General features: G+C 40.8%; 1 protein-coding gene across 2 annotated transcripts; it reads left to right on the plus strand.

Moving 5' to 3' along the window:
• Positions 1-806: 806 nt before the first annotated feature.
• On the plus strand, positions 807-10,894 carry CEP20 (centrosomal protein 20; the record flags this gene model as incomplete). 2 transcript variants are annotated; one of them, XM_084249627.1, is made up of 4 exons in its annotated part: positions 807-834; positions 4,912-5,109; positions 7,549-7,633; positions 10,336-10,894. In XM_084249627.1, the coding sequence occupies 4 exons, from the start codon at positions 807-809 to the stop codon at positions 10,505-10,507; spliced, it is 483 nt and encodes a 160-aa protein (XP_084105753.1). In that variant the 3' UTR covers positions 10,508-10,894. The 2 variants fall into 2 exon arrangements, with proteins under 2 accessions (XP_084105753.1, XP_084105754.1); XM_084249628.1 differs by lacking the exon at positions 10,336-10,894 and having other exon boundaries at positions 7,549-8,003.
• Positions 10,895-12,738: the final 1,844 nt, after the last annotated feature.

Raw genomic sequence — 12,738 nt, forward strand, 5'->3', positions numbered from 1 at the left:
ACAGAACCTCGTGCTCAATTGTGGGCATTTATGCTCATGTTCCTTTTTCTCTATTTCCTTGGGATGCACAAGGATCTTTTGGACTCCTTATGTGTATTCAAATCTCACCTCCACCATTTGCTGGTGATGTTGGTTAGTCTCTTCAACCAACAAAGAATTTTCTCCTCCTCTGTAACAAGGGAGTGAGACACCAACGAGCTAAAGTGGGTGAAGCATTGAGCATAGCGTCAGGCTCATAGTAAATACTTAATACAGCGATGCTCAAAGCAGGGTCCCAGCAGCAGCAGCAGCAGCAGCAGCAGCACTTGGGGACTTATTAGAGCTGCAAATTCTTGGACCTTGGCCCAAATTTACTGAATCCGAAACTGCAGGGGAGGAGCCCAGCGATCGATTTTAACAAGTCTTTCTGGCGATTCTGACGCACACTCAAATTTGAGAGCCACAGGCTTAATACACGGTGACTATTAACAATAAGTACTTCAACCCGCAGGGATGAGCGACAGGCAGATCACGAAAGGTTTAGTAGATGGCGCGTTAACAAACGAGAAGTGTCAGCACCACCCACAGGTGAGAGCACTCACCTGCTCAGTCCCCGCCCACTTCCCCCTTCCTCAGCAAGGCCCGCCTAGTCAGCTCTCTGATTGGTGAATTTTCTCTGGCTATTTACCACCTAGCCAATAGCGAAGAGCGTAAACTGGGAGGGGCGGGACTGAGCGTGACAAGAAGCGAGCGCTTATTGGCTGCAGATCACGCCGCGGAACTGCGCGTGCGCACGGCCGAGGCGCGCCCCTGACGGCCGTTGAAAAATGGCGACTGTCACCGAGCTGAAGGCTGGTGAGTGAGAGCGGGAGGCTGCCGGGGGAGCTGCCTGTGAGAAGGATGGGACGAAAGAGGGCACGCGCGTCACCCTAGAGTCAGCTTTTCCCGGGGTCGCTCTGCGGTATCAGGGTCTGGAGAGCGTCCGGCTGGGCTGGCGGCCTCTGCCCGGGGCCTTGTGAGAGAGGTGGTGACCCCGGGTAATTCTTTTTTTTTTTTAAAAGTTTTATTTATACAAGAACTGGGGTACAGGGCAGAGCAGACAGACCGAAGACACTGCTGAGGGGAGCAGCGGGCGAGCGAGGAGCGGTCTGCCGCGCCATGTGGGTATCTCCCTGGCCGGGACTCGAACCCGCGCTGCAGAGGCCGTGGACAGCTGCGCTCAACCCGCTGTGCCACCGGGGAGGCTCCGGCTGCAATTCTTAATCTGGCTTTGAGCTGGAGAGGACTCGCAGGCTCTGCAGGTGCCAGAAGGGTGGACAGGACTGCACCTTGGGCCTTGGGGGTCAGGTGCAATCCTAGCTGTCTCACTGAATCCTTAAGACAGCCTGCGAGGTAGGTCTTGATTTTCCAACGGGGAAGACTGGAGGCAGAATGTTGCCTGTCTGCTCGCCTATCTTTTTTTGGGGGGAAAGTTCTTCCAAGGTGTGAGTAAGTGATAACATTTGCAGCCGTTAGCTGATGCAGCTGCCCAGAAAAGCAATACTAGTTTTCCTTATCAGTGATTGAGCCTTAGGTGTCAGGCACCACCCAGCCCCCTGTTATCTCATTGACTCCCTTTAAGAGCCCTATGAACACTTCATTGGTTAGGAAATTGAGGTGCTAAGAGGTGAAATTGTTCACCCACAGTGACTCAGAAAGAGGCACAGAGTTTGAGATACTGCATTAGAGCCCCAGGTCTTAACCTCTGAGTGATACTGCTGCCGGGTTAATAAAATCGGTTCCATTTTCAGGTCAAAATCAGTAATTCTTAGAGAATTGGCATTTCTTTAAGAATGTGGTTCAATAACCACTGATATCAATGTATATTTGGGGCACTGGACTTGTGAGCTGCCATTAAAAAAAAAAAAAAGCAGACTTTTATCCAAAAATCTGAACATACCAGGAAATGCATAGACCCCAGGAAATAGGTGTCATATGCAATATTACATACAATGTCAGAGGATTTAAAGGTGTTTTTCAGATATGTGCCAGGTTAAGAACCTCTTTCTGGAATTGTTGCAGGACAGTGTGACCTGTTCCTCTATCTTAAAACAGTAGAAAGTAGGGCAAAAAGAAATGGAACCTCAGAAGAAGGCATAACTTTCTGGGGGTAAGGGTGTCCTTCACTGATAAAAGAGAATATTTGTCTTTTTTTTTTTTTAAGATTTATTTTATGCATACAAGAACTGGGGTACAGGCCAGAGGTGTGGGGGGGACCAGGTGAGAGGATTCACCAGAGATAGAGTGGGCAACAGAGCAGGCGGATCTACTGAAATACATTGCTGAGGAGAGTAGTGGGCAAGTCAGGAGAGGTCTGCTGCCCCATATGGGTAGCTCCCTGGCCAGGGATTGAACTTGTGCTGCAGAGGCTACGGATAGCTTCATAGTGCTGTTCTTAACCCCTGGCGCCACCAGGAAGGCCCGAGAATATATTTCTTTCTGCAGGTCTGAAAGTGTTAAGTGTCCAACAGAAACCCAGTGAAAATGTGCTCGCAAATCATTTGTCTTATGCTTTATAGATTTTCACCTTAAAGCACATTTTCCTACTTCACTTTTGCCTCCAACAGGTTAGAACTCATGTTGAAGGAAGCAGCTAAGGTGCAAGTTGGTAATGTGACATACTAGGTTTCCTAACTCCGCTTCATAAGTTCCTCTTGCCCTACTGAGTGAGCCTGTGCTGTAGGCAAATAGACTAACTGGGACAGGATCCTTGCCAGTGGAGAAAAATTCATCTGCCTTCCAAAGTTGGAATTAGAAAACAGGGATTTGGTTATGAAAAGGCTTCCCCTTTTATGAAAGTCCTCTTACAAATCCTGATTGGGTGATCATTATGCTTGTGTACCAGCAAACATGATTGAGGGAAGATATTAAAATAAGGAACGCGAAAGGTTCAAGTATAGTCTAGATTGTTGTCTCAATCATATGACCCAGATTTTTTTCGTTGTTGTTTATCAAAGGTTAAGAAAAAATTTATGTTCATGTCTGTATGAATAAACTCCCTGGACTTCCTTTATGTATTTATATTTATATTAGCAGCATATGGCACTATATCATGATGCTTCTAGGTGACATTTTTGAGCTTTTGCTATGTTCTAGGTACTGTGAGTGATGATGTGTTAATTGTTCCATTAGGGAGACTTTGGTAAAAGATTTCAGATCACTGTAGGAGGAATAATACTAATTCAGCCCTATACCTGTCACTATCCATGCTGGTATTAGTAGCTAAATCTCATTATTACATTACTGATTGTTGTAATAATGACCCTTGCTTATTAAGAAGTTAGATTAAAGAGCTTCTGCACAGCAAAAGAGACAATAACAAAACAAAGAGAAACTCCACCGACTGGGAGAACATTTTTGCACACAACACTAATGATAAAGGACTGATCACAAAAATCAACAAAGAGCTGATGAGACTCAACAAAAACAAAGAAAATAATCAAGGCAAAAAATGGGCAGAAGAGCTAAAAAGAAACTTCTCTGAAGAGGAAATGCAAATGGGCAACAGGCATATGAAAAAATGTTCAACATCACTTGTAATCAGGGAAATGCAAATCAAAACTACCATGAGATACCATCTTACACCAGTGAGAATGGCACATATTAAAAAAACTAGCAACAACAAATGTTGGCGAGGGTGTGGAGAAAAAGGAACTCTTCTGCACTGTTGGTGGGAGTGCAAACTGGTCCAACCACTATGGAGAGCTGTGTGGAGATTTCTGGACCTACTAAACATAGAGCTTCCATAGGATCCAGCAATTCCACTCCTAGGTATTTACCCATAGGACACAGAAACATCAATTCCAAAGAGCACCTGCACCCCTATGTTTATAGCAGCACTGTTTACAATAGCTAAGCTTTGGAAACAACCCAAATGCCCAAAAATAGATGACTGGATCAAGAAGATGTGGTACATATACACCATGGAATATTACTCAGCATTCAAAAAAGATAAACACATGCAATTTGCAGCAACATGGATGGAGCTGGAAGGGATCATGCTCAGCGAAATAAGTCAGAAAGAAAAAGAAAAATACCAGATGGTCTCACTCATAGCAGGAATCTAGAAAACTTAAATAAGGGACCAGGAAAAAGAATAACTATAAGAAAGAAAATATCAAAGTCAACAAACTATGAACCAGAGTCACTCTATGGGGGTTGGGGGGTGGGGAAAGGAGGGATGGGGCAAAATAAGGGGGTTGCAATTGTATGGGGAATATAAAAATAAAATAAAATTAAAAAAAAGTTAGATTATATTCAGTATATACATCCCCAGTTCCTTAAGATGGCAGTGATATAGTCACATACTAGATTTCTGACTATGCTTAAGATTTCAAAATCCTACTGCTTTCAAAGGATATCTCATAATTATCTTTAAAAAGCAAGCAAACCCCCAAAACAAAACACTCCCTTTTTAAAAGATCAAAGATTTTTATACAGAACTCAATACAGTCCTTTTATGGTATGCTTGTTATCTTTAGTCCTCTTCTTCCTAGACCTGGCGTTTTTTAGTGACAAATAGAACCTGTTTGCAGTGACAGACATTTGAAAACAACACATTTGAAAATGTATGAGGCAGTATCCATGCTGGTCCCAGTAAACCAAGTACATTTCTGTCCCTTTTTTCCCCTTACTGAAAAATGTGTAACAGACTGTAGCCTCTGACAATGATGATGTTGGAAGGATAAATTTGCATCTGCTTAAATGTGTTAAAATTGTAAATCTTTGCAACTTGGGAACTTTATTTTTTATGACTCATGATCGTTAATTTCATTTACTATGTTTACATTGAAAACTGCAGTTTGTCATTTATCTTTTAAACATTTTTCCTCAAAGTATGCCTAAAGAATGACAAAGTTTATAATTGAAGCATCTATGTTTTCTGTTTAACAGTTTTAAAGGACACCTTGGAAAAAAGGGGAGTTTTAGGGCATTTAAAAGCAAGGATTCGAGCTGAAGTTTTCAATGCCCTAGATGATGAAAGAGAACCCCGACCGTCATTGTCTCATGAAAACCTTCTAATTAATGAATTAATTCGGGAATACTTGGAATTCAACAAATACAAATATACAGCATCTGTTCTCATAGCAGGTAAGAAGTCATTGTTATCACCTGATGCAAAATCTGCTTTTTCCTTTCAGAGTGTTTGGCCTGGAAATCCAATTCCATTACCAGTGACATCTGAGGGGCTGAGGCATAAAAATCACAGGGACTCTTTCCATAGCTTGAACAAAGTTCTCCTGAGCCTTGTTGTATTGTAGGGAAAAACGAGTTTAAGTAAAGGAGCACTTAGGCTAGGTGCATAATCTGAAAAATCACCCATAATTCTGATACTCAGAATAAGCGATTGTTTACATATTATCCTGTTTGTTGCCAGTGGGTTTTTTTAAAAGTATATCTTTAAAAATATGCATATACAGAATTAATGTATATACTTTTTTTATTAAAAATGTATAAGACATTGCAGATAAAACCTCAAAATACCACTACTATGTATTGGTTAGGGATAGATCTACAAATGTTAGTAAAAATATAGTATTTAATATGGACTAGGAAAGTAAACTCCAAACAAACTCTAGTGATGAGAGGAAGAGAGATGGTATTAGGGAATGGGGGTAGACAGTTAATGAGAAATTTACTCTATGTTAAATTTTAATTTTTAAGAAAGAAAATAAAAGGCTGGTAATAGACACACAGTAGCTGAGCTGAGTGTTACTTTTGGACAGGGGTGGTGGGAGTGAGACTGGGTGGGTGGACAGACATTCATCACCGTATATCATCTGACTCCTGTGTAAAGTGCAGTCTGTACTGTAAGACTATTTCATGCCTTAGAGTGTAAGCACAAGAGATCATGAAATAGAAAAGAGAATGAATTCTTTATTTGTGATGAAAGAACTTTTCATTAAAGATCTTTTCTTGACTATTAAGCATATATCTTTACTAATAAACTGATGATTTTTATTGGTTTAGGGATCTTTAATATCAGTGTCTCTACTTTGCTCAGTTATAATGGCTATCTAATACCATTAGTTCTCAGAAAAGAAGACTTAGGCTTCCCTTGACAGTAGTGACAGTAGTTAAGTTTCATATTACTGTCTTGATTTAAAAGAAACAGGTATAATTAACATTCAGTGTACTCCACCTTTTCTAATACACAGTTCTGTGGATTTTGCAAAATGTATACAATTGTGTAACTACCACCACAGTCATAGCAGGGATGTGGGTTATTCCCAACACATTAGAAATAGTGTCCCTTTGTAGTCAAAGGGACAAACTACTTAGACTTTGTAGTCAAAGAGACTACTTTGCCTACTCCCTACCTCTAACAACACTGGCCTGTTGTTTTCTGTATCCATCATTTGCCTTTTCCTGAATGTCCTGTACATGGAACCACACAGAATGTAGCTTTTTGAGTTCTGCTTCCTTTCACTTAACCTAATGCATTTGAGCTTTTAACCATATTGGTTTCCCCCTCCTAAATAGCATCCATCGTGTGGCCGTGTCAATTTATCTATTATCAGTTGATGGACGTTTGTTTCTAGTTTTTGGCAGTTATATATCAAGCCGCCATGAACGTTCATGTACAAGATTTTGTGTGAACATAATTTTTCATTTCTCTTGGGTAAAGAGCTCGGAGCGGGATTGCTGGGTTTCGTGTGGGAAGTGTATGCTTGGCTCTGTGGGCGGCTGTTTTCCAAAGTGGCTGTACTATTATACCTCCCACCAGCCAGGTGGGTTCCAGTTGCCAGGTGTACTTGCCAGCACGTCATTTCAGGGTTCATTTTACTTTTAGAATTATTGTTGTTGAATGAATATGAGTACCCTATGTTTAATTCATAGACTTCTTAATATACAGACTTCTGAAGTCTGGTATTCTAGATTATATGCAGAAAATTATTTTCCCATCCAAAAATGGAAGGATTTTAAAAATGAACTTGTGTTAAACTGTGTTAAGTTGTATATTTAATAAAATACGTATTTTTTTTTTTTTTTAAACCAAGCACGTAGGTGTGAATTGGATTGGCATTTCTTTAATGGCTGATGAGGTCCCACATCTGTTCACAAGTTTATTTATAATGTTGGGTTTTTTTTTTTTAAGATTTATTTATTTATTTATATAAGCACTGGGTACAGTCAGAAGCGCGGGAGGGTGAGAGAATTCGCCAGAGCCAGAGGGGAGAACAGAGCAGGCAGACTGACGAAGGACACGCTGAGGAGAGCAGCGGGTGGCAAGAGAGGTCTGCATGCCATGTGGGACCCTCGCCTGGCGGCCGGGGATTGAACCGGCGCTGCAGAGGCTGCGGGCAGCTTCGCAACCCAGCGCTCAACCGCTGCGCCACCGGGGAGGCCCAAAATACGTGTTTTGAAAGTCTTAAAATCACATACACATTTGAATCTGTTGTGGTAAGTGCCATCATTCTTCCAGAATCTAAAATAATGTGTATATCTAGTTAAGTGTGTTTGTTGTCAAAGGCGTATTTGCTTTGGAGATTAATGAAGACTCAACTGTTTTCATGACTTTCCCCTCAGAATCTGGCCAACCTCTAGTTCCATTAGACAGACAGTTTCTCATCCGTGAACTAAATGCATTTGAAGAATCAAAGGATAATACAATGTAAGAAGTTTTTTTTTTTTTAATATAAATTGTCAGAACTTTATCAGTTCTTGTATTGGAGACATGTTCGCATAATGGTGACTTTATTTCACTGTAATGCAGCAGGAATGTGTGTGTCTGTACCATATCCAAGGGTGCAGCAGTGAACAGGTCAGAGGACACCTCTGTTCCTGGAACCAAATTCTTGTGGTGTCAGAGAACTGAGCACCCCTACTTCTTTCTAAGGGTCATTCCTCATGGCTTTTGAGCCAGTCTTTTTTTTTCTTCTGAGGTGTTACTCTATCAATTCTTCATATTTAACTTCCTCACCACCGCTTCTGTCACTTCAAGTGAGGAATGTGCTCAGAGGTCCCTTCTCTAAAAAAAAAAAAAAAAAAAAAAAAAACCCTGTCAACTTCCAAATCAACCTTCTGTTTTCATTCTGTATTTTGTGTTCCCTAAATCTTAAATTATCCCTTCACCACTTATACTGACTGTGTAAAGAAGGGAAACAACTTTTTTAGTCGTTTTTTAGTTCTTTTCTGACTTCATTGTTTCTTAAACTTTTTCCAGCTCAAAGCAGCCTTTTCCTAATAAGAAATTTCTTTGAAGTCTTATGATTATTCTTTTTAAAAATTCACTAATTTTTTTTTATTCCTTTCATGGTATAATTCTCTGTTTTGCCATGAAGGTATTTTAAATGATATGCTCATTAAATTTAACTCTCCCACAAATCTTTGTGTAAAATCAGTGTTCCAGGATCAGATGCTACCTTTATCCTGTACTTTGTCCCAAGCCTCTAGCACCAAGAATAGGGGTGTGTGTGTGAGATTTGTATGTATAGTGTGTATTGCAATATATGTTTATGTCCAATTTGAGAAGCTCAGCTTTGCTTGCATTTCTGCAGCATTTTGTAATATTGATTACTCTTCCTAAAACATGTTGCTTACTGACACAACCTTTTGCAGAAGGCCACAAGTCCTTGCCATCTGTATCTTTCCATCGGATAGCTAGAGTGTCACATGACACTCCACTAGGAGACAATGCCACAGCGCCATTTATGACCTACTCTCTGTAGTTACACACTGCTGTCACTTTCTTGGTTCATTAGAAGTGAGTTCAGCCCACACTCAAGGGAGGGGAAGTTAGCTGCACCTTTCAAAAGAGAAAGGAATGTCATACTTTAAAGCATCACAGCTATTTTTTAAAAATTTTTTTTATTTTAACATTTATCATTTTTTAAATATTTTTAGACAATATTTGCTTCCCCCCACCCCCTCAGATGGAGTCCCCATAGAATTTCCTTCCCCAGGGTACCCGTGCACCATCACCAGAGTCCCCTGTGCTCCTCCCACCCTCCCTCTGATCCCTCTCCCTCCTCCTCCCCTGCATTATGTCTCTGATTTATAATTGTCTGTTTTTGCTTTGTTGTGTTTGTACTGTTATTACTATTTTTTTTTATAAACATCACACCTATTAAATAGGTAGAAATCTCAGTAAAACCCATTAAACTGTATTTTCAGTGATGAGATTGGAAAGAAAGGAAAACATTTCTCTTGTAGCTCCCTTAATTGTGGAGCAGCTTGCATCTGTGCAGGGGCACGAATGGAAAGCTCTAGGCAGCATATTGTAAGGAAAAGAATATAGGACTTGGGGTTCATAAAATTTGCTTACTTACCAAGGGATCTCTAGCAAATCGTCTCTCAGCTGTGATGCTGTCATTTATAAATTGGAGATAATCACAGGTGAGGATAAAATCATAAAGGTCGGGTTAGTAAACTGTAAAGTAGCTTTTAAGATAGTAGTTCCTATCCAGCTTCTAAATAGTTAACATTTGTAGCCATTTAGTATGTGCCAGGCATGATTCTTCATACTTAGCATGACTAGCTTGTTTAGTCCACAGCAACCCTATGAGGTGGGGACCAACCCTATAGCAGAAGGGATACTTATGACTCTTACATCTTAAGACATTAAGAATCTTGCTGAGGTCAAGTGCAAAGCCAGCATTTTGACACAGGCAGTTTAATTCTTGGGACATAAGACCTTCTTCAGACAAGGTTTTATTAATCCAGTAAGTGTTTATTGAATACCTATTTGTATCAGACAGACATTGTTGGAAAATCTTTGTTAGACTTTAGAGGTTAAAAATTGAGTTCCTATACATTGATTGTATTTTAATTTAGATGAGGTTTGTTAAAATATTTTCTCTGGGTTTTGAAATTATCATTAGGGTTAAAGGTACTTTTAAATTTTAAAAAGCATGAATATTTTGCAATTTGGATAAAAACCATACTACCTTTTTCTTTTAAGTCAAATGAGTTACTTGACCATCCTAGTGTAGAGACTACCTTTTATTATTATTATTTTTAAAGATTTATTTTTATTTGTTTATGCATATAAGAACTGGGGTACAGTCCAGCGGTGCAGGAGGTGGGAGGATTCACCAGAGGCAGGGTGGGGAGCAGAACAGGCAGATGTACTGAAATACACTGCTGAGGGGAGCAGCGGGCAAGACAGGAGAGGTTTGTAGCTCCATGTGGGTCAGCTCCCTGGCTAGGGATGGAACTCACGCTGCCATGGCTGGCAGATAGCTTGATAGTGCTGGGACTTTAACCCCTTCACCACCAGGGAGGCCCCTGTAGAGACTCCCTTTTAAGGAACAGGTGTTTTAAGCTTTTCCTGTTTATACAAATTTAATTAATTTTGTTTTCTTCCTGCTACAGACCTCTTTTATATGGGATTTTAGCTCATTTCTTGCATGGCACTAAGGATGACTTCCCAGCTGCATCTCTGACAAGGTCTTCTCTTCAGCTTCCAAACCCAAACCTTGCCAGACATCTACACCCAAGTGGGAGAAAGCAAACAGGTGGGAGTTTTCTGAGAGGTGTCACTTAGCTATCAGCAAGTATGTTATGTTTTCTTCCTATGTATATGTTTCTGTTTGGAGTAGTTTTTTTTTTTTTTAAGGATTTATTTATTGATTGATTGATTGATACATACATACAAGCACTGGGTACAGTCAGAAGCACGGGAGGGCGAGAGAATTCACCAGAGCCAGAGCTGGGAGCAGAGCAGGCAGAAGGACCGAAGTACACTGTTGAGGGGAGCAGCGGGCGGCAGGAGAGGTCTGCACACCATGTGGGATCCTCCTTCGATGGCTGGGGAGCAGCCGGGGATCGAACCGGTGCTGCAGAGGCTGCGGGCAGCTTCGCAACCCAGCGCTCAGCCGCTGCGCCACCAGGGAGGCCCTCTGTTTGGAGTAGTTTTTCCTGAGCTTTTGATTCATATTTCAGTTGTACTTATAGCTAATATAGTTATCCTAGGTTACTTATTCTTCAAAAGACAGAATCTGTTTTTGCAAATAGACAACATTCTTAGATATAATTTCTGTTTGGAAGTATTAAAAATCAATTTTTATATCGATTTGTATAGCTTAGATCCTTAGTATACTGAATAAATTTTATTTTTATTTATTTATTTTGGCAATTGTTCTATTTAATCTTTTATTATTTTAAGATTTATTTATTTTTATACAAGAACCAGGGTACAGGCCAGAGGCATGGGAGGGTGAGAGGAACTCACCAGAGACAGAACAGAGAGCAGAACAGGCAGATAGACCAAAATACACTGCTTGAGGAGAGCAGCGGGTGAGACAGGAGAGGTCTGCCACACCATGTGGGTTTCTCCCTGGCGGGGGATCGAACTTGTGCTGCAGAAGCTGCGGATTGCTTCATAGTGCGGTGCTTAACCGCTTAACCACTTGCGCCACCAGGGAGGCCCAAAATAAAACATTTATTTAGATAAAAGTCACTGTGGCTTCCTCTGGCAACTTCTGTGCAATTCTGTATCATTTACTCATCCAAGAAGGGTTTACTGAGGGCCTGTTGTAGCAGACACTAATCTAAGCTCCCAGTGGAGAGCAGTGATAGGAGACAGCCTCGGCCTTCAAGGAGCTTGCATTCTGAGTTTGGAGGGAGAGTGACAGACGAAAAAAGAGGGGTCCTTTGTGTGTAAAGTGCAAGAGATCAGAGAATCAAGTTCAAGTCTGAAATGTTGGGTGCCTATTCTTTGGAAAGTTCTGTGGGAGGCTCAAAAGTGAGGATGCCTGCTGAACTCACAGAAGAATGACTGATTTTGCAAATCATTTTCCTGATCATCAAAAGTTGTCTTGCACCACAGTGAGCTCTACATGCAATGACTTGTGAGGCGCTGTCAGGCAGAACTTTTCATTCTATTCTGGTGACACATTTCACTTTCATGTGGTGGGCTTGCCGTCAGAAGGGTACTGAGTTTTATTGGCGACACTGAAAAGGTTAGAAGGTATTAAAATAATTAGTCTTCCAGTTACAGTACCTTTCTCTACACCAGCTCATCCAACTGAAATATAAAACACTAAAAGTGTTTCATTTGAAAATAAGTCAAAAGCATGCCAGTATGAAAGCTCCTTTTTTTTTTTTTGAAAGCTTTTTTTCCCCCCTTTTAAACAAAGCTTTTCAAAGCACTGAAAAAAAATGAAGGGGGTTCATATGAAATGATAGGATGATAGCCAGCTCACTGGTTTCGCTACGCTAGTTCTTAAAATACTGGAGGCAAAGTGGCTTTTGCTACAAATAAAAGACCAGATATTTTATGATAGAGAAGATGTAAGTTCGACTTTATGCATGTATGTGAAGTACATGGGTAACATATTTTTTAATAGCGCATTTTCTAGAAAACCTTAAATTGGCTATGTCCTAAGAGTATTGTTAATTTTATTCTGGCAAGCAAAGTTGTCTAAAATTGAGGGAGATAGAATGTCATCTGTGATCCAGACCTCTAGTAGTATTAACATTTCAAATATTTATGAAGGTGATCAGCTATTTTGTTTTTTTTGTTATTTTTCAATTTATTTATGCAGATAAGACCTGGGGTATAGGCCAAAGGTATGGGGTGGTGGAAGGATTCACCAGAGACAGAGTGGGGAGCAGAACAGGTGGATTGACTGAAATACACTGCTGAGGGGAGCAGCGGGGGAGACAGGCGAGGTCTGCAGCACCATGCGGGTCAGTTCCTTGGCTGGGGATCCGACTCTTGCTGCAGTGGCTGCGGATAGCTTCACATTGCTGCGACTTAACCCTGTGCCACCA

Source organism: Talpa europaea (genome assembly GCF_964194135.1).
Source record: "Talpa europaea genome assembly, chromosome: 12".
NCBI lineage: Eukaryota > Metazoa > Chordata > Mammalia > Eulipotyphla > Talpidae > Talpa > Talpa europaea.